Source organism: Salvia splendens, chromosome 3, assembly GCF_004379255.2.
Source record: "Salvia splendens isolate huo1 chromosome 3, SspV2, whole genome shotgun sequence".
NCBI classification, from domain to species: Eukaryota; Viridiplantae; Streptophyta; class Magnoliopsida; order Lamiales; family Lamiaceae; genus Salvia; species Salvia splendens.
This window is the reverse complement of record NC_056034.1, coordinates 9,399,446-9,417,276: the sequence shown is the minus strand read 5'-3', so window position 1 is coordinate 9,417,276 and position 17,831 is coordinate 9,399,446. Positions and strand designations below refer to the sequence as shown.

Sequence of the window (17,831 nt, the reverse complement as noted above, 5' to 3'; positions counted from 1 at the left end):
TCACTATGTGGTTGGACTTGGTTATCAAGTTAATTAATCATATAGTACTACTATTAATGATTAGACAAACTCACATGGCTTGTTAAGAATCCATCTAATCTGGACATCCAAAACATTCATAATCCAAACCCATCACTACACAGGTCATGCTGCGTGCAAGTTTAGCTAAGTGAAGTATGCAGCTTCTAATTCTTTGGCTTTCTGACCATAACTAGCTGCTTCCTCCATTCCTAATATCAAACATGCTTTCTCCTATATTGCAATAACTTGCATGAATAAAAGCAAAACTTGAACACAAAGCTCTAGCTAAAAAACGTTTAATTGGACACGTACCAGGAGAGACCATAGAAACGGCGCACCTTCCCGTCTCTTCAGTTGTTTCTCAATAGCTTCTTTAGCTGCAACAGCCCAAGTCATTGTTATTACTCCTATAACATACCGATTATTTCCGTCATCTGGAAAAAGTTCAGCAAATACCTGCTGATACTTCTCCGGTTTCCAGCAGCAGAGTGATGTGCACTTCAGTGAACACATCGAGCTGTTCATCAGATGCCCCGATTACCTAGCTTAGCATAGTCAGCTATCACGTTAGATCTATTTAGTATAAGTTGAAGTAGATGAATGATTGGGTGCTTTTGTCAGTACCTTGTAGTTAATGGCATCAAAGTCGTGCCCAAGAAGTTCCACAGCCTTCTTGTAGTCTCCCTTCCCGTATCTATAGAGAGCTTCTGCAAGCTAGAAGCACTAACATATATAAGCAATTTTTTATGGGCCAGCACTGATTAAGTGCAAACATTATCAACATCTATATGTCAAACATTACGTTCAGATTTGATTTCATCTCTAAACACTACAGTTTACTACAATGCAAAATAAGACAATATAATTTCCTTGTCATAACAAATTGAGTTTTTTTTTCATGAGAAACAGTTCAGGAAACATATTGAAGCAGTAGGTCCGGTAGACAGAGCCAATAGGTAGGAGTTGCTTGTCAAACTAAAAGTGAGTTTTTTGTTCCTTAAGACATCACACATAAAGCTGATAAACTTCTCAAAGTAAAACACCAGACAATATAAACTATAAAAAAATATTGTTTAAAATAAGTGAATGACAGAAACGAACATCAAGTCCTGTTTGCATTTGTTGTTGTTTCTTCCTGTTCATCATTGAAACCCTGCAAAGAGAGAAGGAATCAGCCGACAACTATTAACAAGAGGAAGAGGTTGAAAAGTCTCCATACCTGGAGTTCAAGCCCTTAAGTAATTCTTCTGCTTTATTAAATCTCCCAGTGCAAGATAAGGTCCATAATATCAAAATGTCAAGGTGCCACTCCAGAAACCAGAAGGCCTGTGCTACGAAGTTTTATGTATGAATTGCCAAAACAAGTGAACAGAATGAAGTCTAACAAAAATGAGAAGGAAAATGCGGCCTTCCATAGTCCATTCAAGGAAATAAAGGTGTCCAATCAAGAAAAAATGAGGGAAAAGCCACAAAGAAGAAACTGACTGAGTACATTTTCTAATAATTTAGCTCTTTAAAGCAGTCATTAAGCAACAAACAGAAGTAATGAATTTAGTAACTAACGTATGCCACTTCATGCCTTGCTTACTGTAACGCAGTACTATAAGGGCTGGAATAGAACTCAACTTTTTGTGGATTTCCAAAAGTAAATTCAACTCTCATGAATTTCAATAAAAGTAAATAAGGAGCCTCACTTGATCTGTCAGACAATTAGCTAACTCATTTAGACGATCCTTGAGAATATCATGCACACCTCGCACATACAGACGCAATAACAAACCGGCGGCATTTAAATATACCTGTATGCATAAGATGAAATTGGATAAGGCATATGTGGAAGTACAATGTAAAGAGGTGTTCTAGAAGAAAAAAGCATTTGTGGTAGACCTCCACTGGGGTGGCATCACTTCTTTCCAATTCTTTCCAAATGTGCTCATTATAAATATCTTCTACTTTAGTTATAGGAGCATGGCCTTCCAAGTAACATAGAGCAATATGCCACCAATTATGTGTATACCTAATTAAATAGTTGTCTTTAATTAGCCACACATGAAAGAATTATGTTAGCTGATTGTGATATATCCACACACATAAAAGATGACAAAGAACCCCATGATTGTGCACAATTCATCATGAACTCCACTGCCTCTTTGAAACGACACTCGTACTGGTAAACATGGCATAGCTGCATGTGTTAGAAAAAAATGAGAGCATCAGTACTAAGTCGATATTTGATGATATCACTATGTTTGCAAATTCTAACTTCATAGGCATAATGACTTCTCATGCCCTAATGATACACCAAATATTCCAACAGTGTTTGTTCGACTTTCCTTCTTGAGTGAATATTTATATTTAGACTTAAATTGGCATTTGCGGTCTTTGTCGACCTAGCATGGTTTTTGCCTTAAACTATGAGCAGAGAAAATTGGAAACTCACTGCATGCTGTGACCAGGCATCATCTTTATTGAGCTCATATCCCTTTTTTCCTGCTTTCTCTGCATCTTCCATTTGACCTAGCTCTAGTAATGTAAATGCAAGCATGCCATATATATAATCCTCATGGTCATTCACTGGCAGGACCTGTTGGTTATATGTTACTCGTATTTGTTGTGTAAAACCAAACTGAAAGGATACCATGTGCTTTTAGGATATAGACAGACAGTAGACGATGGGCATGTTATTGAAAACCTGATAATTGCAATTTTCTTTTCAAAATGAATACCTGTTCTACAATTCCCAGAAATAGATCTAGTCGACCCATGTAAAAGCATTGCACTTGAACTCTCTTCAGTGATACAAGATCTCGGGGGAAATCTTGCAAAAGCTGTAACCAAGCCAATACTCTAAAAGTCAGATTTCCATTATTTCTTTAAACCAAGGGATGCACATAATGAATTCAAGTAACATGGTCTACTCTATACTCCCAGATTCAGTGAATGATTAGATAAATATATGTATATGTTGAGTATATGATATTTAAGCAAAACAGTGAAAAGTTAATGGGTATCTAATTATTATCTTATCATCATGATGCAGGTATGCTTGAGATGTTTCTGCTTGTCTAATTATGATTATCCATTGTACTGTCAAATCTGACTGAATAACATGATGTTCTAGCATTTAAAGTTTCTTCTTCAAGACTTCAAGTACAGTAATTCTTATACAAGCTACCTAGATAAGCAATATATATAACCAGAAGTAGAAAAACACAACGAAAACAACATTTCATGTGCTAAAATTAATAGAACTTGAAACACACAGCAATGTTCTCTGCAGTGATAGAGAAAGATACACATATAATGCAAAAAAATTGAAGTTGGAAATGACAACCTTGGAATGCTGCTGCACAACTAAATCATCATCTCTATCTGAAGAAATTATATATTGGACGACTTCAAACACTGCCTTCTCATATGTGCTAGCACATTCCTGTCCACATTCCCAAAAGAAAAAAAGAATTCCAGGACATGTTGAATTTCAAGAAGCTTATTAAGACCCAAAATTATAAATTTACAATAACAAAATTGAATCATACGAGATGAGACTTGGCAGCATCGATGAATTCAGGAGCATGGGATGGATCAGCTGAGCAGAGAAAATGGGCAGCCAAAATGTTGCCTAGAACACACTCCGGATCACTTTTTGGAGCTTCTAATATTACCGACCTTTTCCTTTCATAACTAAGCACCTAATAACCCATAAACGGAAAATAAGAAAAGGTCTTTCCGTATCAACAATTCTACAAACTTATCAGCAAGCATATTTTACAAACTCAAAAAAACTTGCAATACTGAATAATAGGTTTCCACAATGTTCACCTAAATTTCCCCAATTGTATAGCAAATAGTACTATCTAACAAAAAGCCGAACAGTAACTCAGAAGAAGAAAATTAGCATAAGTAACATATACGAACAATATCCCTGGGTAGAACTAACAATAATTTTATTGAAATCGAAGAATTTAACGAGATATGTATAGTAGAATTCAACCATAAAATTAAAGCCTGGTATAGTGTAGTCGATCAAATCTTATGAATTTCAGTAAATTCAAAGTATGCAAAAGATGTTGGGTTAAAAATATACCTGGTGATAGTAATCGTTGATAGCAGAAATGCAAGCATCGGAAGAAGTCCTAACTTGGTAGCCCCATCTGTCCAGCTTCATCTCTGCTGCCGCCATCTTCAACAAAGAGATTTCCTCTGAGTTTTCGCGTTTCACTTTAATAACTGCTTATTTTAAGTTGATTTATGTTGGCTTTACCGCGACTTAAGAGTAGAGGTGCCCACGGTTCATAAACCGGCGGTTCCGGTTCCGGTTCCGATTTTAAGAAAAGTGGACCGAAACCGAACCGTGAGGCTATTTCACGGTTACGGTTCGAAAACCGGCGGTTCCGGTTTCGAACTCCCGGGTTTCAGACGGTTCTCACGGTTTCAGTTCGGTTTTGGGGTTTTTTTTTTGCTTTGTAATTTGAAATTTGGACTTATACAATAAATTTGAACAAGACAATGAATAATTTAAATTGAAATAAGACGAATAAGGTGAAAATCATATCAATTTTATTAAATTTGAGTTGTAACGAACAACAATACATTACAATTTACAATACATATACAAGTATACAACCATGTGATATAATTTACAAGTGTCATCGGAACATAAATAAAAAACATGAAATGGGGGAAAAAGGGAAAAATTGAAAAGGGCTTGAACTCAACTTAAACTTTCAAAGTTAAACTTTTCAAATTTAAATTGAGTTGTCTACGTATCCACAATTTTATTGAGGAATCAAAGCTCATGTAGTTCTCTTACCTTGCTTACCTTTTTGGTAGGTCGTGCTCGCCATTCACCGCCCCCCTCCCCCCGTCATTGATATTGTCGAGCGCCCTCGCTTCCGACCTCGTCATCGGTGGAAAGTCTTCACCATCACTCTCTACACGGAAATCAAAATCCGGCTTTTGTGCTCTCATGTCCGCCTTTGCCCAATCATCAAGTAACATAGTGACTTTCATGTTTTTGGCGGAGAGATTGCTCCTTTTGTCGTCTAGGACACAACCGCCGACACTAAAAGCTTGCTCAACGGCGACGGTGGAAGCGAGAACGGCGAAAATCTCCTTAGCCATTATCCGATACTCTCGATAGCCAATCAGTTCCCAAGAATAGATACGTAAGATTGCTTTTACGTTTTACCAGTGTTGTCTTGTCTCATAAATCCAAATCAAATAGTCAAATCCAAACCGCCGGTTCCGGTTATAACCGCAGGTTAAATTGATTTTTTTTATCAACGGTCATTTTAAAAAGGTACATTACCGATTCCCCTCTCATCTCTCTCACCATAAATACAATCGTTTCATTACTTAAATTCAGCCGATTCTGAACTACACTTACCTTCACTTTTTCAAACCACCATTCCCTTCACAACCTTCTTTTATTTGCTCAATCTTAGCTATGTCCAGTGTAGGAAGTGAGAAGAGAAAATGCAAGAGGCTGCAGGCGGCGCCACCACCCAAAGGCGACACTCAATTCGAAAAGCTAGTAGATCCGATCGACGGAGATCTCAAAAATGGGGGGGAAAATGGATCAATTTGAATTCAAAATCAGAATTAAAAAAAAAATTGAAAATCGGCCGAAACCGGCGGTTTCGCCGGTTTTTGCCGGTTCCGGTAAAAAAACCACCTGAAAAAGCTGCCAAACGGCTGACGCCTCGGATACCTCGCCGGAACCGTGAAACCGTCGGTTAACTGGCGGTTCGGAACCGTCCGAAACCGGTGGTTCGGTGACAGTTTCGGTTAAAATCTTGAATCGGAGTTAACCGCCGGAACCGAAAACCGTGGACACCTCTACCTAAGAGCGTTGTGTCCTCATTATATTTAAATGAAGTATAGTAATTTACTATTTCACCCCTAAAACAATTGTAACTATATAAGGGTAAAATGGGAAGTATGCGAGTATCACTTAGGGTTCGTTTGATTGGTATGAGAGTATTGTGTATGATAGGGTAGTTGTATAGGGTTTTACATGATAGTGCTGATAGTATTATATCTCAATCGGACGTTTGTTTGCGCTGATAGTGCAAATCATATAACTTATTTGGTCTTTGGTTGAGCTACTACAAAACCATGATAGCAATACTGATTGACAAATATGCCCTCATAAACATTTTGTATTGACCAAATTTTCCCTAAGCTTGTTATGGTGTAAACGGTTTCAATGACATGATATTGTGTTGTTGAATGCTTTGTTATTTTGTCCATAGCATAAGGTAATGCAATATGGATAATTATTCACAAGGATCCTCAAACAACCATAGCAAGTCCACCTTCTAAAAAATAAATTCCATTCATCATCAAATTAGAGATGAGTTTGAAATACATAATTTTGCTATCCACTTTTTGTAAAATAAAATTTCCATACATTATCGAATTGGAGATGAGTTTGAAATACATAATTCAAGTTACAAACCACAAAATAACTAAATTTAGATGATGAAACCTATGGCACAATATGAAGCAGAAAGGAACCAGTTTTGGAAAATGAAATATGTTTCTCTCGGACAATTCTACTACATAGCAAAGATTACTCAATTCGATTAGTGCAACAACCTACACATTGTTTCTCTCGGACCATATATCTCTAGCAAGATCATCTCTTTTCTTGTTCCAAGAGGCTGATGGTTCGACACTACTGATATGCTCAGCACCATCGTGTTCGGCAGCACTTTCATCCTCATTGTCGACCTCATTGTCGGCAGCACTTTCATCCTCATTGTCGGCCTTATACCCCATCGCATCTTCAACACGGCAAACGATCGTTCGATGACATTCCTTGCCTTAGTGTGTCTCAAATTGAACAACTCTTCTGGTGTTTGAGGTGCTTGTCTTCCGGGTCCCCATTCTTTCAAATGATATCGGACCCCTTTATATGGCGTCACAAAGCCTTCAGCATTTGCGTATGCATTTGCGGGCCAATAAGCGTGATCATGAAAGATATAAGGAGCATGTTAATTTGATAATTCCGTATTATCTCCTCTAACAAAATCAACAAGGATGTCATTTCATTACGCCTATCGTCACCCTGATGAAGCATTACACATATTTATTAACAGATTGTTGGTGAAAAACAAATGCATATAAGCTGCTAATTCAATCAAAGCTACAATCACAAACACAAACACAATCTGGATCTATATGAAATATATCACAAAAACCAACACAAGGCAAACAATTACAGGGTCATTAATGAACACAAAGCCTACCCACAAATTGATACAGCCAAAATAAGAACCAATCCATCAAACATCAGTCCTGCAATTGAGGAAGTAGTTCACACATTTTACAGAGTGCTAGTCATACACAAAATCGTTGGTACAATCATAAACACAAACCGAATGTAAATAGCAGTGAACTCAACAACTCATGTTCTTCTAACTCAACAACTAATTATAACAAGCAGATTCGGAGAAAACTGACAATTACAAGGCCATCACCAATCAGAAACAATACACACAAATTGATATAGCAAAGATAGGAACAAATCAATCATCAGTCCAAAAAATAAGCACGTTTTGTAAGCAATTCACCCCAAAATTTCACAAAGTCAGAGTCGGCAGGCTGAATCATCGCTGGTAGTCGATGTACAGTTTCGAATCTGACTATAGTTCAACGAATTTCTACTGAGTTGATAGATGAATTACAAATTGGTGTACCTTAGGAGCTTCTTCTTCACTAGCCATGGAAATCCGTTGCAAAATTGAGGTTCCCAAAACTGTCGAGCTTCCCAGATGGTTCAAGCACTCTGAGTCGATTTGAAGATTGGAATAAATTAGATTTGAAGATTTGAATCAATGAATCGGCATAAAACGTAGTGAATTATCTTCAATCGTACTGAATTACCGAAAATCGTCGGGGGCAAATTTATCGGCGGCGGATGTGAACTTTGACGCCGGTGCAATTTTTCGGCACAAATCAGTATGAAATAGAAGGAGAGGGGAGGAAGGGGAGGGGTGTTTTAGACAACAGATGTGTAGAACACAATCTGGATCGGCAACATAACTTCAATCACAGCCTTCAGCCTGGTTAGGCGTATATGAAAATGGCAGTTAGCTATCATAAATTTTTCCGGGTCATGGAGTTTATACCGGGTCTTCGTGTAGTTATATCATACCAATCAAACACTAGATAGAACCTAGATAGCAGCCAATATCTAGGGCTATCATACCAAACAAACGCCCCCTTATTGTTGAATCATTATAGGATACTTATTTCAAAGCTTGGATATAATAAAATATTGGTACTAAACACTTCACTGCCACGTAAGCGCATCAGATTCTTGAACTTTCAACTAATAAAACATTCATTTGCTGCTAAGGCTGTCTCCACAAAAAGAAGCCTTTAATCTGCTGCATTTTACAAAGGCCTCTCCTCCAACAACACTGCTCCTCATGTTTCCTCTCAGTGATCGTGCCTCTAGCCTCGTCTCCCGGTGCCTTCTCGAGCTCCTTGAATGCCGGAAACCACTGCCAAACCAACAACATCAAAGGCATCTCTCAAAGGGGATACATATGTTTATAGTACTTGAAAGAATTGAGCAAAGATTAGATCAACTCCACTTGCTGCTGTTGTCTCATCATGAAATGTTACTAGTCTGTATTATGCAAATTATGTAGATGTAGAGGTTAATAACTGAGGTGTCCCAACAACAGCAAAGTCATGTCTCAAAGAGAATTTATATGGTTTGGTCAAGGATTTTAGTTCCATTCATCATCTCATCAAATTATCTTTTGCTCTATAAAACTAATATCATGATGGGGGAAACGGAGGATTTAACTAGATGTCAAAACTCAAAAAGACTATCAGAAAGAAACCATTTTTTTCTTTGATTGCTATAGCTGTGATGAAGATCAAAACGAATCTATTTTGGGTATATATGAAGAATATGCTTAATTTCATTATCACTACTCAAGGAAAAAGAATAAAAACATGGACTATTGGAGTCAACTTTGATAACTACTTTATAACAAACCACCCACTTTGAACTAGTCATCTTTTATGGACTTTTCTATTTATCCAAAATAATTTGTTGATGTTGAAGTCATACTAACTGCAGGCAAGTGGTAGAAGCGGCAAAAAAAGCTTATTATCATAAACAAATTCACTAGAAAACAGACAATCTGGTAAGAAAGATAGGAGTATCCATCCAACAACAACACCGATAAAACACATGACCAAACAATTAAAAAAAATCTTTTCATTCAGAAGCAGCTTTTGACATCGTGGCCTGAAACTTCTGGAGTTGTACTAGAAGCAACTGAGGGTCCATCAAAACATCCTTAACAAGGCTGTCAGAGTCAGAGTAAAGCCTCTCGGCCCATCCGGCTAGACGAGGAGTCTTGGTTTCATCAAGGAGTTTGGTTTCATTCATCATCTCAACCACCCTTATAAGTCCAACAAAACTCCCTAGAGCAATATCAAGGTAGCCAACACTATCTCCACCAAAGAAAGCCTTGCCTTTGCTGCAGTTAATGAATGCCTCCTCCAACCGCATAAATGCTTCACAAAATTTCTTGAAAACCAACTCTTTAGCTTCCTCTCCTTCGGCTTCCCTAAGTTGCCCGAGTAACGGGACCAACTAAAACCATTTCAACTATGTCAGTAAGTACTAGATTTTATTATTCACGGGAGGCTAAAAGGGAAGAGGAAAACTGCACCTTGTCATCGACAAAAGCAGTCCAGAATCGAGCTGTGGCACGGTCGTAGGGATGAGGAGGAAGGATCGAGGGGCCATTGGTCCATGCATCATCAATATATTGAACAATGATAAGAGACTCACATATTGCCCTCTCACCATGAATGAGCACTGGGATTTTCTTGTGAACTGGATTGGTTTTGCTAAGAAGCTCGGGTTTTAGGTATGGATTCATTTCTACTAACTCGTAATCGATGGATTTCATCTCAAGTGCCATCATAACCCTGCTCACAAATGGGCTCTGCCTGGCTCCTAAAAGCTTTACACCACTTGTTGCCATGGATGATGTGAAAATCTAGCAAGCTTGATCTTATCTGATGCTATGTGAAAAGAAGTGATGCAGTTGTAATGAGATAAACACAAATCTCTTTGACTATGAAGAAAAGGCTTAACTTTCACTATCCCAACTCAAGAAAAAAGACGAGACAAAAAAAAGACCAGCATTATTGGATCAATAATTTCAGGCCAAACCACCTACTTTAATTAGTCTACTTATATGGACTTTTCTATTCATCAAAAAAAGGTACTAATAAATATTGTTGGCATACTATTTTCAACTAGTATACTGATTTGGAGCAGCAGTTATATGTAAATCACCTCAACAAATTTATATCCAAACCAGCTACCTTAACGGTTAAAAATGCTTATTATTCGATGTCGAAGAAAGATGGAGAATATTTCCAATAACAACACTGACAGATAAGAACACAAAACGAAACAGTGAAAACACCCATTCAATTAGAATCAGTTTTTGGCATGGCCTGAAACTTTGTGAGAGATTCTAGAAGCATCTGAGGGTCCAGCATAGCATCCTTAACAAGACTGTCTGAGTAAAGTCTCTCTGCCCATCCAGCCAGACGAGGAGTCTTGGTTTCGTCAACGATTTTGTAATTCGCATTCAACATCTCACTCACCCTTAGATATCCAACAAAACTCCCTAGAGCTATATCAAGGTAACCAACAGTATCTCCACCAAAGAAAGCTTTGCCTTTGCTGATGGTGATGAATGCCTCCTCCAACAACGCAAATGATTCAAGTACTTTCTCGAAAACCAGCCTTTTCGCCTCCTCCTCTTCGGCCTCCCTCATTTCCCTGAGTAATGGAAAGAACTGACACCATTTTAACTATGTTAGCAGACTATACTAGATTTTCATTTAAGGAGCTAACAAAGAAGAGGAAAACTGTACCTTGTCATCAACAAAAGCAGCCCAAAATTGAGCTATGGCGCGGTCGTAGGGATCGGTAGGAAGGATGGAAGGGCCATTAGTCCATGCATCATCAATATATTGAACAATGATGAGAGACTCACAGATAAGCCTATCACCATGAAGAAGCACTGGGATTTTCTTGTGAACAGGGTTGAGTTTGATGAGAAGCTCGGATTTTTCGTATGGATACATTTCTACTAACTCATAATCGACAGACTTCATCTCAAGAGCCATCACAACCCTGTTGACATATGGGCTCAGCCGCCCTCCATAAAGCTTTACACCGCTTGTTGCCATAACTGATGCTACAATCTGAGCGACTACTGATCTTATCTGCTGCTATATAGACATGTGAAAAGTCTCCTACTTCGATGTCATCGATTCGTCTGTTTCCAATACATGATGATGGTGAAAGAGATGATTTTTTTAGAATTTGTTTGGTTGCCGCCGCCGGCTAAGGAAGATCAAAACGAATCTCTTAAAGTTGCATTATTAGGCTAATACTTTCATAGTACTAAAATACCTACTTAACTAATCATCTATTGTGAACTTTTCTGTTCATTCAAAAGAATTTTTAATAACCATAATTTTCATACTAAAATGAGTCTTGCATATTGCTTAACTCATCATAATTGTTCACAATTTTGGTACAACTTTCTCCATATATATTTAAAGTACTTCACAGAATTTCAGGACTCATAACTCATTCTTCAATTCAGCAAAACACTAAAAAAGACTAATAAACAACAAAGAACAAAGTGAGATTTCTTTGGCCAAGAATGGGGTTTATTTTGATGAGAAGCTCGGATTTTTCGTATGGATTCATTTCTACCAACTCATAATAAATGGATTTCATCTCAAGCACCATCACAACCCTGTTCAAATGGGATCTGCTTAGCTCCTAAAAGCTTAACACAACTTGTTGCCATGGGTGATATGAATATCTGAGCAAGTTTGATCCTACATGCTGCTATGTGAAAATAAGTGATGCAGTTGTAATGAATACAAACACAAATCTCTTTGAATATGAAGTAAAGCTTAACTTTCATTATCCCAACTCAAGAAAAAAAAAGTAGATAAAAAAGAGTTGCAGTATTGGATCAATAATTTCAGTCCAACCCACCTACTTCAGTGAGTCCACTTTCAAGGAGTTTTCTATTCATGTAAATAGCATACTGATTTGGATCAGCAGTTATAAATCGCCTCAACAAATTGTTTATATCCAAACCAGCTACCACATAAGTTAAAAATGCTTATTGTTCGAATCGAATTCACTCTAGAAGACCATACGATGCAAGAAAGATGGAGAATCTTTCCAATAACTAACAACACTGATAAGAACACAAAACAGAACAATGAATTCAATCACTCAATCAGAAACAGTTTTTGACACTGCCTGATACTTTTTGAGAAGTTCTTGAAGCTCGGCATAACATCCTTAACAAGACTGTCTGAGTAAAGTCTCTCTGCCCATCCAGCCAGACAAGGAGTCTTGGTTTCATCAAGGATTTTGTAAGTCGGATTCATCATCTCACTCAACCATAGATGTCCAACAAAACACCCTAGAGCTATATCAAGGTAACCAACATTATCTCCACCAAAAAAAAGCTTTGCCTTTGCTGCAGGTGATGAATGCATCCTCAAACAACACACATGCTTCAAGCACTTCCTCGAAAACCAGCATTTTCGCCTCTTCCCCTTCGGTCTCCCTATTTTCCTGAGTAATGGAACAAACTGACACCATTTTAACTTTGTTAGCAGACTATACCTAATTTTATACATATCTTTTCTTTTCTTTACTAGGAGTTAGCATAGAAGAGGAAAACTGTACCTCGTCATCAACAAAAGCAGCCCAGAATTGAGCTGTGGCGCGGTCATAGGGATCAGTAGGAAGGATTGAATGGCCATTAGTCCATGCATCATCAATATACTGAACAATGATAAGAGACTCACAGATAGGCCTATCACCATGGACATGAACTGGGATTTTCTTGTGAATGGGGTTGATTTTGATGAGAAGCTCACGTGGATTCGTTTCTACTAACTCATAATCGACAGATTTCACCTCGAGGGCCATCACAACCCTGTTGACATATGGGCTATGCTGCCCTCCATAAAGCTTTACACTGCTTGTAGTCATAGCTGATGCTACAATCCGAGCAAGACTACTGATCTTATCTGTTGCTATATAGACATGTGAAAAGTCTCTCACTTTGAAGACATCGACTCCTCTGTTTTCACTACATGATGGAGAAAGAGAGGATTTTTTTTAGATGTCGTTTGGTTCTGCCGGCCAAGGAAGATCAAAATGAATCTCTTACAGTAAGTTGCATTATTAGGCTAATAATTTCATACTAAAACACCTACTTAACTAGTCATCTATTGTGAAATTTTCTGTTCATCTAAGAGAATTGTTAAATTAGAATCATTTTCATGTTATTTTATTACCTTGCGATTAGTCCATAAGTGGCCACAGTCTTGATGCCAATACGACAACACAGTATACGTAGATAGATTCATGAAACTAAGGACTTTAATACTTGATATTCAGCTAGATCATATCTGTGCCCACAATTTTACATTATTAGCCCGAGCGGCTCATGATCCGGGAACATATGACATTACATAACCTCAAAAAACCAGAAATAATAAACCACCACAGCATTCATAGCCATTTATTCACTTAGAGGATTTAAGATAAGCTTGAATCAACTCATGAAGTTCCATGAGCCTGTCAAAGTTTGGAAAGACGGCCTTAACCCTGTTGTCCGAGCATAATCTCTCGGCCCATTTTGCCAGTTGAGGAGCCTTTGTCGGATCCATCAGTTCGACTCCAACAACTTTCTCAGTCACTCTCAGCCACGCCAAGCAGGATCCAAGAATGATGTCGAGATAACCTATGCTATCTCCTCCAAAATAAGCCATTCCTTTGCTACAACCGATAAATGCCTCTTCAAGCAAGATCAAGCCTTCAGACAATTTCTGAACTAGTAATTTTCTTTCCTCTTCGTTGTCTGATTGCCTGAGCACTTTGACCAATGGATACCACTGTAGGAGTTATATTGGTATAAGTTTATCCGAAGCTGTTTAGTAAACATGATTTATTTTAAGGAAGATGTAGGTTTGTACCTTGTCATCGATGTAGGCTGCCCAGAAACGGGCTAAGGCGCGATCATAGGCATCAGAAGGGAGGATGCGCGGGCCTGTGTCAAAGGCATCAGCAATGTACTCCACAATGATGCATGACTCACAAACAGACTTGTGTCCATGGATTAGAACTGGGATTTTCTTGAGAACAGGGTTGTGTTTGAGCAGCATATCGCTTTTCTGCAAAGTATTTTCTTCGATGAACTCATACTCAATCGACGTTATGCACAACGCAAGCTGAACCCGGTTCACGTATGGGCAGGCCCACATCCCCAGAACTTTTACATCACTAGCAGCAGCCATAATCAAGATACAAGAATCTGTTGGATTATTGATGTGAAGTTTGAAGGGGAGTTAGAAACTATATAACCAAACCTGGCCTAGGCCAAGTCATTGTAGCATTTCCAACAGCGGCTATATTGATATCATCATAAATATAATACTCAATTATATTCATATACTGTGAAACCTTACATTTTAACTTAGGATCTAGTCATCGGCAAACGCCATGATAATCAACATCGTTGGAATTGACAAAGATATAGTACAACATAAGAAGACAACAATGTTTGAAAAAAAAGTTTCAAATATTCCTACGGCAAAGCAGGCTTGAGGTAAACAGACATAATAAATATCGACTTAACTCCTAATATTATTCAATTCATTATTCACCATAATTTTCATATGCGTGTCCCTTTTCAAACAGTAATGTTAAAAGTTTTTCGTATAATTAACTTAATTTGCAGTGGTTTAGGGCTTTAGGCACCTAACGGCGAATTTTCTCCCCGAAGAAGAGGATGCAGGAAGAATATTCACTAAGCAGTTGTATAGTATGGCATTACATAGCCCTCCCTAAATATTTGTTACTAATAATTTAAAGATGAAATTAAATGCTACAGATATACTCCACCTAAATTTATTAAATTTAAGCATGAAACTGAAAATGCAAATACCTGCGAGTAGGGCTGGCAATTTTCGACGCGGCACAATAATCCGACACGAATCCGCACGATATTATTGGGTTGGGGTCCAGTCTTATTGGGCCGTGTCCTTATCGGGTTGGGTTCGGGTCGGATACGGGTACCCATTAAAAAATACTCCCCCCGTCCCACATAATTTGACCCAGTATTCCATTTCGGTCCATCCCAAATAATTTGACCCATTTCACTTTTACCATTTTTAGTAGTGGACCTCATATTCCACTAACTCATTCTTACTCACATTTTCTTATAAAACTAATACTTTAAAAGTAGAACCCACATCCCACCAACTTTTACAACTCACTTTCCATTAAATTTCTTAAAACCCGTGCCAGATCAAAGTGGGTCAAATTATGTGGGATGGAGGGAGTAATATTATTATTTTTATTATTATTTTTAAAAATATATATTACTTTAATTTTTTAATTTCTTATAAATTAGGTTTAAATAGTATAAAACGAATTTTAATTGTGTAAATTAGGTTAAAAATTAAGGTTTGATCGTGTAATATCAGGTTTTAATCGTGTAATATCAGGTTCGGGTCGTTATCGTGTCGTGTCAACCCATATTATATCGGGTCGATAACGGGTTCGTGTCGGGTGCAGGTCGTGATCGGATTTGAAGGCAGCATGTCGGATTCCGGTTAGGCCTTTGGGTTGGATCGTTATCAGGTTGACCCGATAACGACCCAATCCGCACAATTTGTCAGCCCTACCTGCGAGAAAGTTATTAATAAATAATAAAATCAAAATGTGAAAGTAAATGATTTTCTTAACCCACTTACTAATATACTCCGTTCATCTTTAGTTTTAATTAACCATCAAAATTACACATATTACTATTAGGAAGCTTTTGTTTTTATAATTCTTGTGAAAATTCAATCAGCCTATATCATTGAGAGGCAATGATTGGATGTCAAAATATTATTGTGAAGGATAAAGATTTTGCCCACCTACATATATTGCATGGCAGTTATGGAATCATTTCTCTATATAAACTCTCTACACCAAATCTTTCCTCCATATAAATTCTTCATACAAAATCATTCATGGCTGTGCAACTCCTATAGTTAATCAATGGTTTCAACTAAAGTATTGAAATAAAAAAAGTTTTGTAGGACTTCAATTTATAGCCATTAATGAGACTAAATTTAATCGAACAAATATCTCTTGGTCCCAATAAGCTCATATTTGTAATTTTAAATGTTAAATTATGTAATTTTAAGTTTTCAATAACATTGTAGTAGTAATTTATATTTAATTCAATCGCATATTCAGTTTAATTTGAATATAAATAAATTTCTATAATCTCAACGTAGTTGCATGATGATATGCTTTCTATGATTTTACTTATCTAAAAATAAATTTACTTCATTAATTAGTACTCCCATGTTAGCTAAATTGGTGATAGCTAATAATTAGTACTCCCATGTTAGCTAAATTGGTGATAGCTAAATTATTTACATGTAGATATATCTGCCTAATTAAATTTAATTATATATGATTAATAGACTAGAATTGAAAATTAATTTAAATCCCATATGTTATTTCATACAGTACATAGATATTATTTCATCAAACACAAACACGAACACGAAACTAAGTTCGGGAATGAAATGAATTAGTTTTGGTGAGAAGCTGGTTTAAATTTCGCAACGACGATGTCAGCAATTTGGAGGTGCTTATCAATGTCGGGAAAAACAGATTTAACCGCGTCATCCGCCGAAAAACGGAGAGCCCAGTGAAAGAGATTGGGGGTGGCGGATTCATCGATCAAACTCACCTTCCGCTTTATCTCTATAACTCTTATCCAACTCAAGAAACTCCCCAACGCAATAACTCTTATCCTACCTTGTAACCCGAACATGATCCAGACAAGATATATTACGGGTTGAAATGACATGATAAAAACATGACAACAACCTGAACCTAAATTACACTATTAAAACTTGATTTGCATAATAAAAACCTAAATTATATGATTAAAACATGATTTATATAGTATCTAATCCAATCCAAACTCAATCTGAAATTATTAGATTCCTAACATGAACCTAATAAGGCTTGACCCCAAGTCAAATAACTTTAGGTGTATTCGTGTCAAGTTTTTGTGCCGTGTTGAAAATTGTTAGTCCAAAATATGTTGTGCTTATTGCTCAGCTTATATTATGATTATGAATCTAAATCTATATTTATAGTACTATTTATGTTGTGCAATCATTAGATGATAACATGAATTACCTGATCGACAAAGGCCGCCCAAAAAGGGGCGGTGGCACGGTCGTAGGGATCGGAAGGCCAGGCTTGGTCGATGTATTCGACAATGATGAGAGACTCGCAGATGGGGCGGGCGGCGTGGATGAGGACCGGGATTTTTTTTTGTGGACGGGGTTGGATTTGAGGAGGAGATCGCTTTTGGAGGCGAATGTTTCCTCCAAAAACTGGTAATTGACGGACTTAATGTTGAGCGCGATTCGGCAACGCAAAACGTATGGGCTTGGCCATGCGCCTAACAACTGCACTTGGTTTGAACCCATTTTTGCCCACTTCAAAGCGACGTAGAGAGAGAGAGAGAGAGAGAGTTTTGAAGAGTAAATAGAGGTGGTATGTATTTAAGTGAATGGGTTAGGTAGGGTGAGTGGTGTGAAGACAAGACACCATCTTCGTCACTTTTAAACTTCTGGTTTTAAGTTTCCATGAATTCAACTTTTTCTTTAGGTACCTTTGTTTG

At 37.5% G+C, this 17,831-nt stretch overlaps 4 protein-coding genes and 2 pseudogenes across 7 annotated transcripts; all 6 read right to left on the bottom strand.

Annotated features, from left to right (window-relative positions):
• Nucleotides 1-21: 21 nt before the first annotated feature.
• LOC121794785 (tetratricopeptide repeat protein 38-like) lies at nt 22-4,244 on the bottom strand. 4 transcript variants are annotated; one of them, XM_042193122.1, is made up of 14 exons: nt 4,109-4,244; nt 3,561-3,713; nt 3,356-3,454; nt 2,748-2,849; nt 2,462-2,605; nt 2,112-2,206; nt 1,909-2,038; nt 1,716-1,820; nt 1,241-1,347; nt 1,123-1,174; nt 646-735; nt 478-562; nt 334-398; nt 22-252 (listed from the first exon to the last, which is right to left on the bottom strand). In XM_042193122.1, the coding sequence occupies exons 1-14, from the start codon at nt 4,202-4,204 to the stop codon at nt 166-168; spliced, it is 1,410 nt and encodes a 469-aa protein (XP_042049056.1). In that variant the 5' UTR covers nt 4,205-4,244; the 3' UTR covers nt 22-165. The 4 variants fall into 4 exon arrangements, 1 of the variants encoding a protein (XP_042049056.1); XR_006049356.1 differs by having other exon boundaries at nt 22-398; nt 478-566; XR_006049357.1 differs by lacking the exon at nt 22-252 and having other exon boundaries at nt 342-398; nt 646-728.
• Nucleotides 4,245-9,139: 4,895 nt separating this feature from the next.
• On the bottom strand, nt 9,140-10,250 carry LOC121793360 (glutathione S-transferase U18-like). The gene is made up of 2 exons (XM_042191358.1): nt 9,729-10,250; nt 9,140-9,649 (listed from the first exon to the last, which is right to left on the bottom strand). Exons 1-2 carry the CDS (start codon nt 10,044-10,046, stop codon nt 9,269-9,271), a joined length of 699 nt encoding a protein of 232 aa, XP_042047292.1. The 5' UTR covers nt 10,047-10,250; the 3' UTR covers nt 9,140-9,268.
• Nucleotides 10,251-10,393: 143 nt separating this feature from the next.
• Nucleotides 10,394-11,479, bottom strand: LOC121793361 (glutathione S-transferase U17-like). Its single transcript, XM_042191359.1, has 2 exons — nt 10,954-11,479; nt 10,394-10,875 (listed from the first exon to the last, which is right to left on the bottom strand). The coding sequence occupies exons 1-2, from the start codon at nt 11,269-11,271 to the stop codon at nt 10,501-10,503; spliced, it is 693 nt and encodes a 230-aa protein (XP_042047293.1). The 5' UTR covers nt 11,272-11,479; the 3' UTR covers nt 10,394-10,500.
• Nucleotides 11,480-12,286: 807 nt separating this feature from the next.
• Nucleotides 12,287-13,283, bottom strand: LOC121794782 (annotated as a pseudogene).
• Nucleotides 13,284-13,487: 204 nt separating this feature from the next.
• On the bottom strand, nt 13,488-15,129 carry LOC121794780 (glutathione S-transferase U17-like). The gene is made up of 3 exons (XM_042193119.1): nt 15,075-15,129; nt 14,104-14,441; nt 13,488-14,022 (listed from the first exon to the last, which is right to left on the bottom strand). Exons 2-3 carry the CDS (start codon nt 14,422-14,424, stop codon nt 13,654-13,656), a joined length of 690 nt encoding a protein of 229 aa, XP_042049053.1. The 5' UTR covers nt 14,425-14,441; nt 15,075-15,129; the 3' UTR covers nt 13,488-13,653.
• A 453-nt stretch (nt 15,130-15,582) lies between these two features.
• LOC121794781 lies at nt 15,583-17,797 on the bottom strand (annotated as a pseudogene).
• Between the last annotated feature and the right edge of the window lie 34 nt (nt 17,798-17,831).